Source organism: Ursus americanus, chromosome 6 (genome assembly GCF_024610735.1).
Source record: "Ursus americanus isolate L20-20 chromosome 6, mUrsAme1.1.p, whole genome shotgun sequence".
NCBI classification, from domain to species: domain Eukaryota; kingdom Metazoa; phylum Chordata; class Mammalia; order Carnivora; family Ursidae; genus Ursus; species Ursus americanus.
The window spans coordinates 36,560,520-36,581,208 of record NC_142132.1 but is presented as its reverse complement, the minus strand read 5'-3'; the positions used below and the strand labels follow the sequence as shown (position 1 = coordinate 36,581,208).

Here is a 20,689-nt window from a genome sequence, read left to right as displayed (position 1 = left end):
CAGAGAAGGCCCTGCACAAGGACCATCTGAGTAGATGCTGAGTTACTTGGTGGAAGAACTTTCCAGCCCAATCTTTCTCATAGAACTTTGGGCTGGAACTCACCCTGACCTAGACCTGTCTGCACAGATTGGGAAACTGAGGTCCAGAGGGAAGGAAGAGGGTCTCTTGGGTTTTACCTGCCTTCCTACAATTTCCTCCCTGGCTCGCTGGGGCTCAGGGAGGTGTGGGGAGTCCTGCCCTGCATGTGATCCCAGCAGTGCCCCCCACCCACTCACCCTGGCTGTCTTCAGGCTCACAGAAGCACTTCTTCTCTTCAGGGAAACAGTTGCAGATACCGAAGCCAGCTTTTATCCCCCAGCGGTCCCCTGGCTCGTGCCCACCAATGATGCTGCCGCCCCCTGGTGACAGATGCAGCCCACTAAGCCTCCTGGTGTGACCAGACAAACCAGGACCACCCAGGTAAAAGCACGAGAAGTCCCTCCCCACACAATGTCAGGGAGGGCAGTGAGCTCTGAAATCTGGGTCATCTGGGTAGGAATCAACACAGTCTGCCCCCAATCCTGTTCCCTGGCCCCCGCAGGTAGGAGGAGGAACCCACAGGATGTCCAGGGCCCTTGCTGAGGTCCACACGTGGTTACTTCACAGGGCGGAGAAGGGGCAGCAGGGAGCCAGGAGAATCAGGGGTTGGGAGCTGTACTGTGTGAGTTGGCCAGGGAGACACTGGAGAGTGTGGGTCAGGATACCAGTCTCCAGAGTTCTGATGGGGCAGAGCCCTTTGTTCAAATGAAATGTTAGAAGAAGTCTCGGCACAGAAAACTCAGGAATGAGGCTGGTCTGGCTGAAGTGCAGGGGGTAGTCCAAGCCTCTCCTGCTGCTACCCTTACCCACACCAGGCCCTTGAACTTGCAGGCCCAGTGGTTGCTTACTGAGGCAGTCCTGGGGGCAGATGTTGACATTTCTGCTCTCCACAGCATCACAGTGGCCATCGGGGCAGGTCTTGATGCTGGGGGAGCAGGTGGAGAAGTTCCTCGTGATCCCTATAACACACAGCGGGCTGGTCACCACCACATGGGAGTACCTGCCCTGGTCAGACTGCCAGAGCCAGAAGGGCGGCACCCCAGGGCCTTCCCGACCAACCCTGCCCCCTCCCGAGGAGCAAACTGAGGCCCGAGCGGAGAATCTATGAGTGGGATCCTTATGGTGGAGGGCACAGCTCGGACTTGGCTGCTGTCTACGCCCCAGCCCTACTGTCTGGGGCCACACGCCCTGGCCTGGAACCTCCCAGGTAGAGTCTCTCTGTCCCCTGCACATTCCAACTTTGGCCCAGACCTTCCCAAACCCAAAGGGACTTGTGGTCCCACAATGATGAAGAGCCTCAATGTCCTTGTGCTGCCCCTACTCTGCACCCATGCTCACCCTCTCCTGACATCAGGAACTACAAATGGGGACAAGGCTCCGGACAACAGATGCGGAGAGAGGAGGGCCATCACAGTGGCCGGCAGGGCCCACACGGACCCCGTTTCCACTCAGCCACCATTACCCCTCTTGACCACCTGGACAGAGGCCCTTAACTCTGCGTGGGGCCTACCTTTGCCATCTCCCTGTCTCCACTCGCACCTGCCCGTCAGAGAGCCCAGGCCGCCGCACTCCTCACACTCAGGCCGCCTCTTGCTGACTGCACAGGACAGAGGGCAGCCTGGCTCCTCAGCCACATCTGCGGGGGGCAGAAAGCTGGTCACAGGGGGTGGCCTGGACTCAGTGTCCAGCCAGCCTCTGGGGGCAGAGGGAAGTACTGGCTGGGCTCCTTTCATGGGTGAGCCCAGAGGGGTGGGGGTGCCTTAGCACCAGGTCACAGAGCAGTGATGGGGCCCACGGAGGAGAGGGCTGTCACCACAGTCACGGCAAGGGGAGGCAGCTACCGGGCTGGGGTAAGTATGGAGGGAGGATGTGAGGAGGCTAGTGGCTAGACTCAGCCAAAAACACACACGCCTAGTTAAACCTGAATTTCAGATAAACGGTGACTACTTGCCTTGTGTAACTGTGTCCCTAACACTTTATGGACATACCTGGAAGTTTGTCTTCTAAGAGACTCTGCAAAGGGACATACTAACACCAAAAAATGCTTGTTGCTTACCTGAAGTTTAAATTTAACCAGGGTCTCGTATTTTCTCTGGCAGCCCTAAAGCAAGTACATGTACAGAATGCATCGGCAATGGGGATGGGGAGTGGTGGCTGTTTACTATGCGGTGACTCTGGCCTACGTTGCTTTATACTTTCTCCTTGTCACCCTCCCAGCCTGGCTGTGCAGGGGACACTGTGATTCTCATCCGATAGGGAAGGAGACTCAGGCTCAGGGACGCTGCCATTAGGTGAAGGGGAGCAGGCCCGGGCCCCTCCCATGTGGGGGAAGCCCAGGGCTCTACCACACCCTGCCTGTCCCGACCCTCCATGGGGGCCCTGGCACTCACACGTCCCCTCCACGGTGACGACCAGCGGGGCCTGGGTCTGCCTGCGGGTTGGCCGGTCGGCAGCCACCACCGTGTACTGGAGTTGAGAACAATCGAGCCGCTGCAGGGCTTCCGTGTCATTCACGAACAGGGTCCCCGTGGTGTCCTCGGCTGAGGTGACCACCCCCAGGACACTGCAGTTGGTGCTGGAGAGCTGCAGCTTGTACTGCACGTGGATGCCGCTGAACTCCTGGCAGTTGTCCACACAGACTTTCCCAATCTAGGCATGGGGCACAGGCAATGCCTCAGCCAGCTGCTGCACCGGCTTGTGATGGTGGCTGGAGGGGCTTCTGGGCGGCCCGAGTCCTGGATCAGTCCCCTACTGGGTCCAGGGATGACAGCCCCACTCCCTTCAAGTCCCCATCCACCTGCCTGCCCCTGCCCTGCCCATCACACCACCGCCACCCCTGCTCCTGGGAGCCAGAGGCGAAAGAACACAGGGCACTAAGGTTTGGTTTAGTGACTGCCTCGAGAGGTGCCTGTGTTCCCAGCTCATTCTTCACTCACTCACTTGTTTAGGCACGAAGGCTGATTTGGTCCCTCCTTCTCACCTCCCTCACTTCTTCTGGCCAGGCCAGTTTTGTTTTGGGGACCACCAATTGCCATCCTCATTGCATGTGGCTGGGGCGCTCCACCCCCTGCCCAGGCCACCTGCCTTGGCAGTCAGAACACCGCGCCGGGGCCACATGATTCACGCAGCGTTGCTGCCTGTCCTACCTGAGCCCCAGGGGGCCTTCCTGGGACTCTGGCTAGAAGCCCTGGAAAAGACAGGATCTTCTCCTGGGGATGCTAGGCTGGCAGTGCCACTGCTGGGCCCCAGAGCTGGGCAGCTGGAACTCTCCTTTTTATCCTTTGGCTACGTGAGTTAGAATGAGAATTTCAGTGGCTTAAGACCAAAAGCTCCAACTAGTCAAGTTGGGGGGCAGAGGGCAGGGGTGGGGCAGGTGAGGCCCTGCCTGCACCCACTGGGCAGGTCCTTGCTCAGCTTGTTCAGGCCCAGGGCAGAGCCAGGCTCCTCCATACCCAGGCCTGACACCACAACCAACCCCCCTCCCGGGTGCCCCAGTGCCTCCCGTATAAAGTGTGCTCACTTCCACTCTCCCATAGGGGCCTTGAAACTGCCCAAGGTCACTATCCTCAATTTACAATCATAAAGACTCGGGAGTGGGGGTGAAAGATCACAGCGAGTTTGAGGCTGGATTGGGACTCAAGTCCCTGTATTATTTTGAGTGTGTTGGGGTACAGATGACACGTCCTGCAGGGCCTGCTCCCATTCAGTACGCCCTCAGACACCGTTCAGGCCCCTCTGCCTTGTCGCCTCCCACCATCCTTGACCTCGGCCTCCATGAAAGGCCTTTTGCGGCAGGTCAGGGAGCTTGGATATGTCCAAAGGAGGGGTCCTTTGTGTGCGGGACCTGGGTGGCTGTCAGGAGTGGAGGGGGCATAGGAACCAACCATAGAAACTGGGACAAGTGGAGATGCCCCTAAGCATGACCTTCTGAAGAGGATGGATCTGAAGCTGCTCTGTTAGGAAAGAGCAGTGTGTGAGGCCATTTGCATGCTGCAATTGCAAGTAAAATTACAAAAGTCTTTAAGAGAAACTTTCTAGAAAAAACTACCAAAATGCTAAGTACTGGTTGATATGGCGAGAAGAAATCAGTCCTCTCTGTCCCTCATCTTATACTACTTTAACTAATTGTTATTTTCCAACGACAAATGCACGCAAGATAAGCTCTAGTAAACGCACTTGCAGAGGCTAAGGGGAAGCGTTCCCCACCTTTCCCCGCAGAGGGTGCCACTGTTAACTGCTGACTGCACTTACACACTTCCAAATTTCATCAATGAAAATTTGCTTTTGAACATAAGCAGCCACATGAGGCCAGTATTTTTACAAACCCATTTTTACAAACCCACCAGGAACATCTTTCTAAGTCACCATATGTAGCTTTAGCTGGCATTGCTCTTACATTAGGATGAAACACGCTTTAAAGATACCAAGAAGGGAGAGGGCAAAAAAGAGGCCCATGGTGCCCACCAACCCTGCCCATGACTCTGCCAACTTCGCCATGGCCCCAGCTTCCCTGGCCCTGTGCCTGAGGCTCTCCTGGGCCACTCTGTGTACATGTTAGGCCAGAAGGAATGTCTCTCATCCTCAGCCCTGCTTGCAACCTGTTAAACAGAGTACCCCACCCTGGGGGTCCTCTGGCCCTCTGTGCCCCTCCCCAGGCAGGCATCGGGCTGTGCGCTCACCTGGGCAAAGCGGCGGGCCCGCTTGCTCACAGTGAAGGAGTAGGCGCTGGGTAAGTGCAGGCTGACAGGCAGCACGGTCACGTTGAAGTGGAGGAGGAGGACACCCTCCCCGGGGCCCTGGAAGTCCGAGTCATTGACCAGCACGGCCAGCTGCAGGGAGCGGCTCTCCGAGATGGGGAGGCTCCGGTTGAGAACCAGCCCTGCGGGTGGGGGCACAGTGATGACTGCCTCATTGCTGAGGCCTGGGACTGCTGCCCCATGCCGCTGCACGCCTCCTCCCAGCCACGCACCAGGCGCATACACACACGTGTGCAAACACAGATTTTCACACTTGTGCTGTGTGGATCACAAACTTGGCAGGTGGTGCTAAGTTAGAACCACTGTTTAAATGTCCATTGTGCTCAGCTGGACGCCGAGAGAAGCCTTCTCAGGTGGGAGGACACTTGTATGTATGGTGGTATGTGTGTATGTGTGTGGTGGGGTGCGTGTGTGTGTGTGTGTGTGGTGGGGTGAGTGTGTGTGTGGTGGGATGTGTGTATGTGTGTGGTGGAGTGTGTGTGTGTGTACGTGTGTGGTGGTATGGGTATATGTGTACGGTGGGGTGTGTGTGTGTGTGTGTGGTGGGGTATGTGTGCGGTGGGGTGTGTGTATGTGTGTGGTGGGGTGTGTGTGTGTGTACGTGTGTGGTGATATGGGTATATGTGTATGGTGGGGTGTGTGTGTGTGTGTGTGTGGTGGGGTGAGTGTGTGTGTGGTGGGATGTGTGTATGTGTGTGGTGGAGTGTGTGTGTGTGTACGTGTGTGGTGGTATGGGTATATGTGTACGGTGGGGGGTGTGTATGGGGGGGGTATGTGTGCAGTGGGGTGTGTGTGTGTGTACGTGTGTGGTGGTATGGGTATATGTATACGGTGTGTGTGTGTGTGTGTGTGGTGGGGTGTGTGTGTGTGTACGTGTGTGGTGGTATGGGTATATGTATACGGTGTGTGTGTGTGTGTGTGTGTGGTGGGGTGTGTGTGTGTGTACGTGTGTGGTGGTATGGGTATATGTGTACGGTGGGGGGTGTGTATGGGGGGGGTATGTGTGCAGTGGGGTGTGTGTGTGTGTACGTGTGTGGTGGTATGGGTATATGTGTATGGTGGGGTGTGTGTGGGTGTGCAAGTGCGTGTGGTGTGTGTGTGTGTGGTGGGGTATGTGTGTGTGAGTTGTGTATAGGGTATACATGTGTGTATTGGTATGCATATAAAAAGTGTGTGTGTGTGTGTGTGTGTAGCATGTATGTGTGGGGTGCGCACATACACGAGATAAAGATCTACCACCACCGAGGCCTGGGAAGACCATACTGGCCTCCATTCCCCCAGAGACCTCTTCCCAGCAGCCGCAGCCTTCAGTGGAGCCCCGGACTTCATAGGCCCCCAGCGCACGGAGCCTGCACACTTCCACGCCTGCTGCATGCCGCGGCTATGGTTCTAGTTGTGCAGAGACAGAAGGATAGGGGTGGGGAGGTTTTGGTACACATGGTGTATAGAGTGAGTGGGCCTGGGCAGGGATGACATTTTCCCTTATACAGGGCAGAAGACCTTCAAAGGCTCAGTGGGGGTGGGGAGGATCAGCCCAGGACAGGATCGGTCTGGGTAGAAAGGGGTAACAGTACCAGCGATTCTGGGATCCCTCAGAAGCAGATCGCAAATCAAGGATTCAAGTGCAAGTTGGGTATTTGGCAGGTGACCCCAGAAAACATGGGCGGGAAGGTGGGGGAGACAAGGCAGCTGATGAAGATGCCCCACCCTGCAGGTGAGCACAGTAGGTCCCTGGAGCTTAGTCCTGCAGGACATTCCGGGAGCCAGACAGGACAATCATTGCGGGATCCTCTGGCTCCAACACACAGAGCTGCTGTTATATACTAACGCCTGTTAGTAGACAGCTGTGGGAACAAGGGAGAAATAATCCCCAGGCACTCAGCACCTTGGGGGTTGCAAAGCAGAGGCCAGAGGAAGGCCTCAGGCAATGATGTATATGCTTGTAGTGGGCAGTGAGCCCTGGCATGGTCCGTACGGAGAAGTGTGGTAGGGCCCTACCAAGGTCTGCCAGGAGGCAATGCAGGGAGAGAAGAAAGCCTGTAAAAACCCACCAAGGTGGCCAAGGTGAGCCCAGTAGAGACAAGGAAGGGCTGGGTGGAGTGGAAGGATTTGCAGCCTGGGGCTCGGAGCGCCAGGACACGTGTCTGTGTGTGTAGGGTGCTGCAAGAAGAGTGGGCTGCCGGTTCCCCAGGGGGCCCAGCCAGGCCATGCCTGGCCCCTCTTACTGTAGTCGTGCACAGTTGCCCGCACAAAGCTGCCATTGGCCTGGACCAAGGTCTCGTTGGGTGAGTGCTCGACACGGAATGTCTGGAGGGCCCAGGGCTCCCCAGGGAGTAGTGTGCTTGTGTATCTCCTCAGGAGCTCCCCAGATGCTGGCACCACATCTGCGTCGAAGACACGTATTGTGGCCACCACAGTGCCCTGCGGAAAACAGGGGGTGCCAGTCAGAGCTGGTGAGAGGGACCCCTTGGAGACTCTGCAGCCTGACTTCAGGAGGGCACATGCCCCACAGGTGGACCAAGTGTGTGCAGTCAGAGGCAGCTCTAAGGACAGACTGACCTGCATTAGAGTTCCCATGGGGTCCCTTGCCCATCTGGCCCAGTCATCCTCCCTGGGCCACTGTGCCTCACCTGTGCAACAGGTATGATAGGCATCTACAGACTTCCCGTAAGAATGGATTAAAGCAGATTCCCAGGTGCTCTGCTGACAGGCTTCACCAGGTCCCAGAGAACAGCAAGCTGGGCCCCAAAGGGTGGAGTTAGCTCACTGTCACATAGCAATAGATGGCAGAGCCAGATCCAAGCCCAGGTGTACACCAGAATGTTCTCTTCTGAACACCTCCTATATACGAGCCTGGAGGGGATCACAAGGAAAGTTCTGAGCAGTCACAGGGCATCTTTGCTTTCGCTGCTAACCAGACTCCTTGTTGTCACCCAAAGCAGCCCTTTCAAGCTTATGTGATCTTTACTAATGAGATGTGCTTTCCTCTCCTCAGCCCATCCACCAAACCAGCACCTGGGGTGCCCAGAGACCCGGGTAAAACCACACATCTCCCATTGCGCCCTTGGCCGGCCGGCTGCAGGACAGCTCCAGGCCCAGCAGGTGGCAGTCACGCTCCACCTGCGCGGACCAGAGCAGGGCGGGACGAGGTGGGCGGGACCATGCTGGGAGATACCAGCCAGACCCACTGGCTGGTCTTTCTGTATGGCTGGGCTACCCTCCATGAGTCTCTCTGACCCTCCAGTGAGCGCTGACGGCGGTGGAAGGGAGAGCCCTTCTGGCAGCCGTCCTCTCCTCCCTCCCCGGGACAGCACCACCGTACCCATGCACCGCGGCACAGGTGCGCCCCTGTACCCGATGCGCGCCCTTGGCCTTGCCAGCCTGGTCAGACACGGACACTCGTCAGGGGCCAGCTGGGCAGACCTCCCCTCTCCTCCTCAGCTACCCTCAAGAAAGGCAGAAAGCCCCGACAGCTGGACGGACAACTGACAAATAGCTGGAGGGATGTTCAGCCACATGGCTGGATGGCTAGACGGACAGGTGAATAGACCAAGGAATAAATGGTGGACGGAGTGGCAGACACCCAACAGATGGACGACAGACAAGAGACAAGCGCAGGGATGGCAGACAGGCACCTCCTTCCTCTTGAACTCCACCACAGCGCTGGCGGTGTCGAAGCCCCCGAGGAAGGTGGGCGCCGAGTCGTCCTCATCGTACACGGTCACAGGGAAGGGCACCATCACCACCTCCTCCTTGCGCGCGCCGACGCGCACCGTGCACGCGGCCACCAGCTCATACTTCTCCCGCAGCTCGCGGTCCAAGGCCCAGCGTGTGCTCACCTCCAGGCTGTCCGGGGCGCAACGGAAGGGCAGATTCTCACCTACACACCAAGCAGACCAGGAACCCCAACATGACTCCCGGGCCAGGGAGCAGGGTGAGCTGTCTTTTTCAGGGGCCCGCCAGGAGTGGCTGCAGCGGAGGGTGGCCTCTGTGCGTCAGAGTTGCGGAGCATGCTGGCCCTGCCTAAGCTCCTCCTCCTCGGCTCCAGATTGGAGAGGGAGGGCGCACAGCTCCAAGCCCTGGTTTGCAGTGATGACTATGCACTAATGAGCTTTCCTGGGCCTGCCAGTTTCACTCGTGCTGATGGGGAAGCTCGGGGGACCAGAAGGCCTGGATCAGGTTCTCACCCTGATGACTGCTCACATCCCTTCCCCAACCTTGCCTCCCCTGGTGGGGATGGGGTTGGGGGTGAAACACCAGTTCAACCAGGCTGCAGGCCCAGAGATCCAGCTCCCAATGTTGGCTGGCTTTTGAAAAAAAATAGGCAATTTAAAAATTGTGGAAATAATATGTGCTTATTTTAGAGAATGTGAAAAATAAAGCCATTATTCCACCATTTGAAAACAAACATGGTGGACATTTAGTGTGTGATTTGAGGTTAACACGCAAATATTTCCAGCTGCCTTCTTTGCACCCCTGCTTTACACCTCCTGGCTGTGTGATCCCAGACTGGTTGCTCCACCTCTCTGTGCCTCTGCTTCCTCACCAGAAGACAGGCTGGATGAAGGTTAACATGCCTGCTCCTCTTCCCACAACCTGGTGAGGGGAGGACCAGTCACAATAGCACACTCTTCAACCCACGCCTGTCCTGAAAGTCATCCTCCAGGAATAATTCAGAGAAGGGGGAAATGCTGAGGGCTTGAAGGTCAACAATGACCACCCCCACAGCAAACCACAGAGGGTTACGTCAGCTCCACCGGGCGGGGAAGCAAATGTCCCTCAGTCCCTCACGTCAGAGCCATGTATTACACGTGGATTACATGTGGGAAATGCTTATCATATACTGTTTCTCTCTGTTGTTTATGGTTACAAAAACATGCTTAATGAAATTTACGTAATCTTCATGAGGAAGGGCAGCCTGCTAAGCCTGATGTTTGGCTGACAATCTTGCACAAAGACATCTATCCCTACTGCAGGGCAAAGGTAGGGATGCTGGGGGAGTGGATGGCTCCTTTTCTTACTTTATTGACATTTTCTTTAACGTCATTACCATGTGTGTACGATAAACCTGGTGAGAATCCAGGTTCCACTGGCAGTCTACCTTCTGTGTCCCAGTTCCTTGCTTTTGAGTCATCAGTCTGCTCGGGTGCCTTCTCTCACCTCCACTGGAATTCACCCCCTGGTCTCCCCTTGGCCGGCCTCCCCTGGGCCATCTTGTGGCCAGGTCGGCTGCCCTTGCAGCTGCTCGGGCAGAATCCTGGAACCACGCTGGCTGCCCTCCTTCCCTCAACACCTACAGCCAACTCATCAAGAAATCCTGCTAGATCTTCCTTCAAAACATGCCCGGAAGCTGCCTGCTCCTTGCTGCCCTGTGGCTTCCACCCTTCTTCCAGTTTCCATCCTGCTGCTCAGGGATTTCTCAGGTAGCCTTCTGTTTCCCTGCTTCTACCCTATGCTGCCCTGTACCGAATCATTCCTAGCACAGCAGCCAGGATAATCAAGTTAAGGCTTGTCAAGTCAAGGCTTGTCAATGCCATCCCCTACAAGCCTTCCATGACTCCCCAGTCCCTCAAGTGGAAACCCTCAGGAACTTCTCTGTCTTCATGGGCTTCCGCTCTCCCCATCCCAGCTACCCAGGGGTCCTGCCGCAGCCATCTCAAAGGGGCTAGCCCAGCTTGCCTGGTGCCCTCCCACCTTTGCTCCAGTACTCCCCTCCTCAGCCATGAGATAGAAGACTGCAGTCTCCATCACTCCACATCCTTGGAGCTTTACCTCCCAACTAGCACGTTCCAGAGGCCACCCCAGGGGACTAGAGGCTCCTGGCAGGCAGGATTTTGCCATGGTTAGTTCACGGTCACATCCTTAGCCCCTAGAACAGTACTTGGTTCATGACAAGCACACAAGAAATATTTCTAGAATATTAAACGAATGAATGAATGGTGTGGTGGTGAAGAATAAACCAGATGGCTTATGTCAAGGGCTGGTGGGCTGTGCCTGGCACACAGCAGACACTGAGGGGGGCCCTACGAAGCCAGCACTCACCTTCTAGGAGCCTGTAGGACACACTGATGTTGGGGCAGAGAAACTGCACAGGCAGCAGCCGGAATTGGTGGAAGGTGCCAGGAGGCCTGTTCTCTCTGATGCGGAAGGAGACACCTGTCTCAGGAAAGCAGAGCTCCCGGGGTTTGAGAGAACTGCAAGCTGGGAAGGAGGTGTTGATAAAGGAGAAGTACACACGGGCACAGCCTGGCCACTGGCACTCGCCCTCACGCAGGGACGCAGACGACAGGAAGACCTGGAGGTAGATGGTGAGCACAGGGAAGCCGCCATCTGCAGAGAGAGAAGTCAGGCCTAGTGGGGCACCAGTCACACCTGCCAGTGGTAGGGAACGGAATGGGGAAGGGGCAGGAGCTCCATGGCTGGTGTAAAGCTCAGTCCTCTCCATTGTCCACAGGGCTCCACTGGGCTCTGGACCCTGGCTGGCCACCTTCTGCTTGCCCCGAACTACCCTAGACCCCCAGTCTGTCTCTGCCTCAGGGTCCCATGGTTCTGTTCCCTCTGCCTGGGAACAGGCACCTGCCAGTGCCTCAGAGGCTCGCCTCTCTTGTCATTCAGGTCTCAGCTCAAATACCACTCCCTCAGGTGCTCTGAGCACTGGGATCTATTGCCCCCTCCCCATTTCTCCCCACCAGCCTCTAGCACATCACTGCCCCCCATCAGAGGGGTGCCCTGAGTCCCAGGTCTAACAGCAGGTGGAGAGCTGCCCAGGCTGGCCCCATGCAGGGGCCCCCACTCTCCCCAGGGGCTGTCCTCGTAGAGCACCTCCACAGAGACACACCCGTGGACCGAATTCCCCAGCATCTGAAGGGGGAATTTCCAGCAAACTCCATCATGGAGGTTCTTTCTCCAACAAGGTCTGGATCTCTGCAAGAGTGATGGAGACTCTTCCTAGGCCCTCTCTCTCACCCTGGGGTACTGACTCCTCCCCCACATTTGCTCTTCTCATATTCATCAGAGTTCTCTTTGCGTCTTCCTAGCCTGTCCTTTGGTGCTTCGATCCCCGGATGTAGTTAATCATTTTCTAAACGAACCTGCCCTGTTCAGGTTACTGTGTGGTGTCTTTCCTGACTGGACTTAACAGGTGCAATCATGAGCAGAACAGGCCTCCTAGGAAATGGGTGGGGACCCTCAGCAAATTCCACCCTGGCCTCTACCCCTGGACACAGGGGATTGGGACGGAGACGGCAGCAACTAAGTACAAGCAGAACCAAGACCCATCTGGCTGCCACCTCCAGAACTGGGGGTGCCCTGGTGGCGGGCTCTGTCATGTGACCTTGGCTTTACTTGGCAGACAGGGCACAGTCATTCTGCCCCTGCTGGGCAGTGCCGCCCACTCTGCATTCACAGGCATGCCACGGGCCTCTTGCCCGCATGAGGTAGCTCAGGGCTGGTGTGAGGATGCAGTGAGGCCATGTCTTTGGAGGAGATGCTTGGAGGTGCGCGAGCTATTGGGTATGCGATCTTTTGGGTATGCAATCACCATTTTGTGCCACAAGGCAGAAAGCTGCTCCTCTCCCCAGTATCAGGGTCACATGTGGCCTTCTCTCTGCTCTGACCCCTGCTCTGAGGAGGCTGGCCAGGTCTTCCTTCCACACCACTTTCCTCCCTGGCACCAGGCCTGATGGGAAGAGAAGCTTTCCGTGGAACTGTTACTTCTCCAGAAAGTTCCAGATCATTTGCTAAATCAAAACTTTTCGATGTTTCCAGCCCCCCTTAGCCCCTCTCTTGTAACCCCAAATCTTGTTCACCCAAATGGAAAAAGCATGTAAGTGCAGCATGGAGAGAGCCCCCGATCCTTTCCAAGGGCTCTCCAAAAGCCCAACAGACTCAGAAGGCCCAAGGGTCATCAGCAGCCCCCAAATTCATCCTGGTGCCCTGGCCAGGCTGGATACAGAGGCGGGCCAGCCTCGCCTCACTCTTCACTCTCACACAGCAGGGATCGCACAGGAACTGCCCTCTTGAGCACAGTGCGGGTGTGATGCGGGCTGTGTGTGTGTGGGGGAGACAGGGTGGGGCACGGTGGCTCCCTTACTGCGGATGCTGAGCTTCTCCCAGGCGCTGTGATCCAGGCTCCGGTTAAGGTAGAGAAGGCCTGTGTCCTCCTCGATGCGGATCCAGTCGTTCTCATGCAGCCTTGCACGGTAGGCGATGCCGTAGAGATGCTGGCCCAGGCGGAAGCTGGGCACCTCCTCGGGGACGTCCCGCAGAGCATGGACGTAGAGCAGGGGCATGCCAGCCGGCTGGTCCACGTACAGTTTCTCCCAGTAAGCATCCCTGGAGAAGTAGAGTCCCAGTGGAGCTGCAGAAAGCAGGGAAGCGTGTGAGGGAGGAATGATGATGTCCTGAGCAGGCCTCCCAGGAAGACCAGCACTCTCCAGCAGCTTTATTTCACACTTTGGCGAAAGTGTGATAAAAGCTTTGATTTCACACTTCTTTGTGGACCCCAAAATTTACTAACTTAAAATTCCAATCTAGCATAAGTAATAGTTTATAAGCAAAATTACATGCAAGTTCCTTGTTCTGAAATTATAAGAGTTCTCACCCTCCATAAGTCACAGGATTAAAGACTTTCATACAGAAATAAGGAAATAATAAAATTCTGATCTTAGTAGGACTTTCTCACCTGTGGTCCTAATAACATCAACACACACTTATCTGTGTAGCTAAACACAAGCTGCAAATGGACTGCCTTAAAGCAGAAAAAGAAAGGAGAGGAGGAGGCAGCACAGAACAACTGCAAAATCGCTCTCCACTACCCAAGTGTGATAAGCACGGGAACCACACAGAGCCATTTCACGAGATCATGACCTGAGCTAAAACCAAGAGGACCACCGCTTTGCAAACACAGACACTGAGGCAGAAAGAAAGTCATTTGTTTGCTCAAGGGTGCACATACAGACAGCAAGAGAACTGGAATTTGTAAAGCAGTCTTTCCAGAGAGGCACATCCTTCACCAGCCCACTCATCTCCCGGGGCCCCTAGAGCTGCCATGCTCTTGATCCCTAGTCGACCAGGCCTGGGTCCCCACCGAGGTAGCCCCTGTCTGCTGGGACAGGGCTTTGTTCCCCCACGAAGCCCTGAGCAGTGACTGAGGCTCCCTGCAAGTCAAGAACATCAGCTCGAGGGGGAAGGCAGTCCCAATGACTCACCATTTCTCTGGACAGCTTGGCATTTCCGGGCACAAAAAGGAGGAGAGACTAACTCCCAGGGGCCTCACAGGGTGGTGGCCAGGGGGAGCCTGGGCTTGTGACACCAACACCAGCTAAGGAGGGGGCTCTGCCGAGTACTGCCAACGTCCTCAGCACCCCGCCAGAAGGGCACGCGCCAACCACTAATGATCTGAGATGCTGCCGCAGGGTCTCAACTCTCAGAGCTGCAGGGAACGCTGCTGGGTGCACAAGACTGGACACGGAGCAGGGCAGCCCGTGTCTTCCAGAGCCCATGTCACCAGGCCACCAGCTTTCCTTGGCGTGCCTGACCCCTCCATGGAGAGGTGAGGTCTGCACTCCTACCCCCAGAGGATCCGCGAGGGGACGCTGCATGTCAAGAGAGCTTATATCCTGAGACACCACTGCTTCTGCTGGTGCTCTGTCTCAGGACACATTTCTGGCCCCGGTCAGCAGAGCAGAACTGAGTAGAACTTGGCTGTTCTTGGAGCCACTGTGGGGAGGGCCATTCGGGGTGGCTCTGGTGACACCTTGAGGCTGCAGTAAAACAGACAGGTCTGGTCAGGGGGAACTACTCCACCTACAGCACCCCATTTGCTGGGTAGGTAGCAGCAGCTCCAGAATTGGGCTCCCCTCTGAGGAGCCTCCTTGACTGCACACACTTTCAGTGGTACAGGGGCTGGGAGGTAGGACAGCCTGAGCTCCCAGAGCTCCCCATCCCCAAGCTGGTGCAGTTCCCACCGCACAGACCACATGTTCAGGAGAGAATGGGTCCTGCCTGCTCTCATCACACAGAGCCCAGCCCTACGGGATCCGTGTGGGGCCCAGTTGATTGCTGCCAAAAGGGATTTGTGGGTTGGGCAATGATTGTGAGCAGAAACAGACTTAAATGCACTTAAATACCTCCCAGGTGGTCCCTGTAGCCAGGCATGGCTCCCTTAATGCTCCTCAATGTCACAGACACTTCTAGATGGAAAAACACATGGTCCAAGGCAGGGAACTGAGGAGGTGGGTGCAGGGCCGGCTTCAGGTGGGTCTAGCCTGGGCAGCCCCAAAGGGCCCCACACTTGGTTTAATGCTCTGATGTCACTGTTTTGACATACTTCACAATTCTAGAACGAGAGGTCCATATCTTCATTCTACACTGGGCCCCACAAATAATGCAGCCAATCCTGGCAGGTGGACAAGGAGAGTCTGGGATGGGCCACTGGTGTCCACTTCCACGGGGCAGTGAGGCCTCTGCAGTCTGCTGGCCTCCACTGTGTCTCAGTTTCTCCAGCTGCGAATCAGAGGACGGCACGCCGGGGAGAGCAGCAGCCAGAGCAGGTTGCAGACAGGCCTCGCCTTTGCACAGGTACATATTATACAAAGCTCGTACTTCAGATTCATAGCTGCTGTGTGTAGATCCCTTTACTACCCCATTTCACAGTTCAGAACACTGAGGCTGGGAGGTGCGAAGCCTTACGAAGGTCAAGTGGCTAGTGGTTCTGAGTCTCGTGGTTTGGTACAGTGGCTAACATAGTGGCAGTGGGAGTCAGGATAAGGGCAGATGCTGAGCCCACCAGGAGGATCGCTGCTGGCACCTTTGTGCCAGGAAGGGCTGCGTGGCCTGTGGGCTCAGACCCACATCTGCTGAGAGCTGCCACTGGCACTTTGGGCAGGTAACAGAGCAGGACTTGCAAAGCCTTCCCAATCCATACTGCTCACGTCTGAATGCCACCAGGCACCAGAATCCTCTCCCACACCTAGTCTGCAGTTTCTGCCTAGATAGGGTTGGCCTGCGTCACCCCCCGGGGGCAGCCCACGGTTCTGGTTGCTCAGGCTGTCCCTGTTGCATGGCATGGTCTGAGGGGCGAGGAGCTGGTCTTTCTTCACGGGACAGTGGCACCCCTGCCCAAGGCTCAAGTCACTGCTCGCTTTCAGAGAGATCCCATCTGCTCCCACCCTGCTTGACCCCAACAGGGAAAAGGTGTGGAACTAACGTTTGACAGGGGTGAAGTGCTGTCCTGCTCTGAGCAGGGCCTCCTCTGATATCTCGCTTACAAGAAAATCCACACAGTGTTGGCCAGGCGGGTGCTGCTGGCTACATTCAGTGCACTCGGTCACCCAGCCATGGTTTTGCCTTTACCTCGTACCATTTTGAAGCCTGCGAAGGTAGTCCCCAATGCTCCACATTTGGTTGGCATATTTAATTTATTTGGATTTGGGTGCAGATGGAACCAGGCCCACACCCCCTCCTCCCTCTCTTCCATTCAACCCTTCACAAGGGCACATGTGCTCACACACACTCACATGTGTGCTCTCGCGCACACTCTGTCCCGCGTGCACACATCCTCATGCCAGCACTGGACTCTGAGCTCCCTCCTTTGCAGGGAGCAGGATACTGAGCCTCATTGGGGGAGGACGCTGCAGATGGTCAAGGGCTATGCTCCTGCTTCTGGCTGCTTTCCCTTGCTTTTTTGGGCTCCTGCCGCCTCGGGGCTGCTGGCTGCTAGTGTGGGACATTCCGCGTGCTCCACCCCATCCACCTGCCCAAAGTGCACAGTCCCCTGGTGGCTGCACAGCCCACACCTGAGCCTGGTGATCACCTTCCAGCAGACCCATCCACAGCCTTGGCTCCCCTGTGCCCTGGAGGGTTGTCTCCAGCTGGCCCTGAGGCTGTGGCCCAGCCCCAGCCCAAGAAACCCAGCCAGCTTCTCCATGAGCAGTGGGCTGCTACCCTGCTCGGCCAGCAGGCTCTGATCCCAGCCTCGGGGGAGGGGGTGTCCTTGCCTGGGTGCCCTCAGCCTGAGGTGGCCCACGGAACTCCCCTGTGCCCACCGTTGTTCTCTCAACACAGCTTAGTAAGTTATGTTACCCTCTCCTGTTTCAAGTGCTGTGTGAGTGCTGTATCCTTGGTGAGCCCGCGTTGGTGCACGCATGTCTCATACACATACTGTCTCACACGCTCAGGGGTGCATCCGCACACACACGTCCTCTGGCTCGCTCAGTGGAGGGCAGCATAGTGCAGCCCGTTCCTGACTGTGGGCTCACCTGCGCCAGCTCTCCGCGGTCCTGGCCAGCCTCGGCCATCGGGGCCACACACAGCTCGCCTGAGGTGCCTCTGCCTTCCCCGCCCCCCTCTGTGGGGGCTGTGCTGCCCTCTGACCACGCCAGTCCAGATCTGGGCAGGCACTTCCTGGCCGGGTGCCCCTGGCCTGTGACCCCACCTCAGGGCCTGTCTTCCCCACTGCTATGAGCACCGGTGAGTCACACTCACCGTGGCACACAGTCGCCCTGCCAGGGAAAGGCAGAGAGCCCCCAACAACTAAAAATGTCCTGCACTGCAACATGGAAGCTGGAATTTAGGGCTTCTAAGAAAGAAGAAAAAAAAAGTGCAACGGTATGATCTAAGACCGGGATGGGATTAGTGGCAGTGCCTGCACGTGTGTGCGGGGCAGGCCCTTCCTGCAGAATCCACTCGCCGGACAGCCCTGGCTCCTGCCCTTGATGAGCGCCAGATCGCGCAGATGACAGTTTTATTATAACCCAGCAGAATCTCCTTAACAGACGATTTCCTAATGCCATCATCTTTGCTGGGAATGTGAAACAGACCCCACGGACTTCTCCCCAGGGGCGGCCCCTCCCCCTGCAGGCCAGCTGTCCCTGTGGGGGGGTCCCTCCAGCCCCAACACCAGCGCCGGGCACTATCCCCCCGCCCTGCTCAGGACATGGCCTGTCCACACCACGCCCCTTCTCTCTAGCACATTCACGGTTTCTCTTTATTCTCATGGCGTATTTGATACACGAAAATGCATCAGGCAGAGTGTTTTACCCTGAAAGTAAATCCCACAACAAACACCGATGAAGCCACAGCCAACCTTACCGGACACTTAGCACTGCTGCTGCCCCTCCTGGGTCCCCACCCTCCACTTCACCCCACTCACTTCAAAGATGAACCTGGGGCTTGGGTCTCTCTTGCTTTTTCTTAAATTGGTTTTTAAAAAAGCCTCCTACCTCATTCCTGGAAGGTACTTTTGTTGTGTAGAGAATTCTGTGGGAAAGTTATTTTCTCTCGGTCCTTCAAAGGACTTTTTTTCCTTTTTTCTTTTGTTACTGCTTCAGAGAACTCTATACTCGTTCTACTTGTCACTCCTTGATATTCTCTCTTCTCTCTGGCTGCTTCTAGGACCTCCTGTTTGGTGTCCTCTCCAGTTGCACTACAGTAAGCCAGCTTGCCAGCCTCCTGTGCTGGCTCCCTCCCTCTTGCCAACCCTCTGGATGGTGGAAGCTCCTTGTTCTCGTTCCCTGTTCCCTCCAAGCAAACGGCAGCCAGTCCCACGGCATTCATGATGCGTGTTCAAGAGCCTCTGTGATGATGACTGCCACGTTCGCCAGCCCTGACCTCACCCTCAGTGGCAGGTGCGAATCTCCACGGTCTTGCTGCAGCCCCTCCCATGTCTCAGTCCACGTAGAGGAGGGCCCAGGCCACCCACCCCCGCCTGCTCCTCCCATCTGCCCGCACCAGTCAGGGTACCATCCACCTCCCCCCCCAGACCACACACCTCAGACTCACCCCTTCCGTCTTCCACCCCTTCCACCAGCCCACAGACTGACCTCTGCCATCCCCAGTCCAAGCCGCCATGCTCCCACACCTCCCTCACCTAGATGACACCACACTGCTCAAGAGGCCTTTCTGAGCCCACTCTTAACCCCACGGGCCACCTGTGCAGAACAACCAGGGTCAGTCGGATCATGTCACCCTCTGCCTGAAACCCTGTATTAACTGCCCATTGCTTGCAGAATAAAACACAGCTCCTCACCAGGGGTGAGGCCCCAACTGTCCTCGCCCCAGCTCACCTCCTCCCCACTGTCTCGGGTACCCACCTCCCAGGCATATCACCAACTCACTACTATGAACTGAAAGACAGACTAATGAGTGGCCCAACGAAGGCAACAATAAAGGAGCAAACCAATAAACACATGGTTTCACAAAGGGGGGGCACCCTGGGGACTTTTGGGAAATGGTCCAAATTTGGGATGAGAGGGGGTGGAGCTAAGATACTCTGGCTTCGTCTGATGGGCACTGGTGGAGAGTCAGCAGCAGGATGAGCCAGAAGAGCCACACAGATGACCCCCCCTATGCCCAGAGGACTCGTGAGGGACCTGCGGGGCCCTCTAGTGCACTAACCATCTTGGTGAGGCCAGTCGTGGGTGCTGAGCAAATAGCCCCCAGGCTGAGAACAAAGCCTCAGATCCCTGCTCAGGAAATGACTTACTGGTGACTGAGGAGCACTGCCAACTGGAGGTGGTGGCCAGAATGTGTGTGCTCACTTACACACATGCACACGTGTGTGCACGGGGGGTCACCCTGCAATCACTATGCTTTGTCTCAGTGGGAGGCTCTGCCTTTACAAGGGATTATAATATATCTGCTTTTAGGAAAAGAGTACAGATTCAGATTTGCAAATCAAATTTATAAATAACAGATTGGGGGGCATAAAAGGGAATCCCAATTTTTAAAATTAATTGTGGTAAAAATACACAAAATTTACCATCTTAATTATTTTAATTAATGTCCCAATGAGGACATCAGTCACTGTGATCACAGCAGTGCAGCCTCATTTCTAGTCCTCCACTCCTTCTTCCCCAAATGCTGCCAGCCACCTGCAGTGGGAAGCCTGTGCCACTGTGGCCACAAGGTTGAGTGGCCTTTCTGGTGTGGGCTGGGCACATGGCAAGGGCAAGCTGGATAGGCCCGCACACAGGGAGGAGCAAATGGGCATCCTGGCACACACTAGGTGCCTCAGCTTCCCATAATGAACTCTGGGGCTCTCCATGTCTCCAAAGGTTGTGTCTAGCACAGAGCCCAGGGCTCCTGCCTACTGTCTGGCCAGGAACTTCACACAGAGCTCAGCTCTCAGGGCCCACCACCAGCCCTCCAGCCTCAGTCCTCACTGTGCCGTTCACGATGGGGAAGGGCAGGGGACCCAATGTAGAGTGAAGTGTCTCCCCAGATACCTGTCCTCTTGGGCCTTGGCTGGGAAACGTGGCCAGCAGCTTGGGAGAGCAGCTGGATGGAGAAAGAGAGACCTGACGGCCAGCCCCTGCCTCAGAGATACCACTGCACACACAGGCACACCCCTCTACCTACGTGAAAAGCTCTTCATTGCACACCTCCCCTGAGCTTTTGCTGTAGGCCAGGGACATCACTCCCCCCATTCAATGATGGAAACAGAAGCCAAGGTTCACCTCTCACACTCATGGTAGAAATGCAGTCAGCGCCCAGGTCTCCTGACACTGCCCACATCATCCGGGTAGCCCTCTGCCAAGAGTGGGGACGGGGTCTGGGCAGGGTTGAAGTTTGGGGGAGTGAGGTCAATGACGGAGGTCTACAGCCCAGGCAGCATGGGAGTCAGTAGCCCAGACTCATCCTTTGCACACAGGCCCCAGCCTTCTGCTCTGAGGGGCCCGGGCCCCAGGCTGCACCCCGTATGCACCCCAACCACCGCCCACACGTCCACACCCAACCAGGCCAGCTGCAGTGGCCTCACTGAGATGATGGATGCTCCTGCCCAAATGTGATTTCCCAGCTGCTGCTGAGTTAATCACCAGCCTCACGGACAGTTCCTTCCGGCTTCTATGCA

The 20,689-nt window shown here is 56.3% G+C and overlaps 1 protein-coding gene across 1 annotated transcript in view; it reads right to left on the bottom strand.

Moving 5' to 3' along the window:
• RET (ret proto-oncogene) overlaps window positions 1-20,689 on the bottom strand; it is a 48,728-nt gene that overhangs the window by 14,979 nt on the left and 13,060 nt on the right. Inside the window, exons 2-10 of the mRNA XM_045810020.2 lie at window positions 12,929-13,195; window positions 10,879-11,166; window positions 8,472-8,716; window positions 7,062-7,257; window positions 4,759-4,958; window positions 2,470-2,728; window positions 1,590-1,715; window positions 928-1,038; window positions 277-399 (exon numbers count right to left, since the gene is read on the bottom strand). Coding sequence (XP_045665976.1) covers window positions 277-399; window positions 928-1,038; window positions 1,590-1,715; window positions 2,470-2,728; window positions 4,759-4,958; window positions 7,062-7,257; window positions 8,472-8,716; window positions 10,879-11,166; window positions 12,929-13,195 — 1,815 coding nt within the window. The remainder of the gene's footprint in view (window positions 1-276; window positions 400-927; window positions 1,039-1,589; window positions 1,716-2,469; window positions 2,729-4,758; window positions 4,959-7,061; window positions 7,258-8,471; window positions 8,717-10,878; window positions 11,167-12,928; window positions 13,196-20,689) is intronic.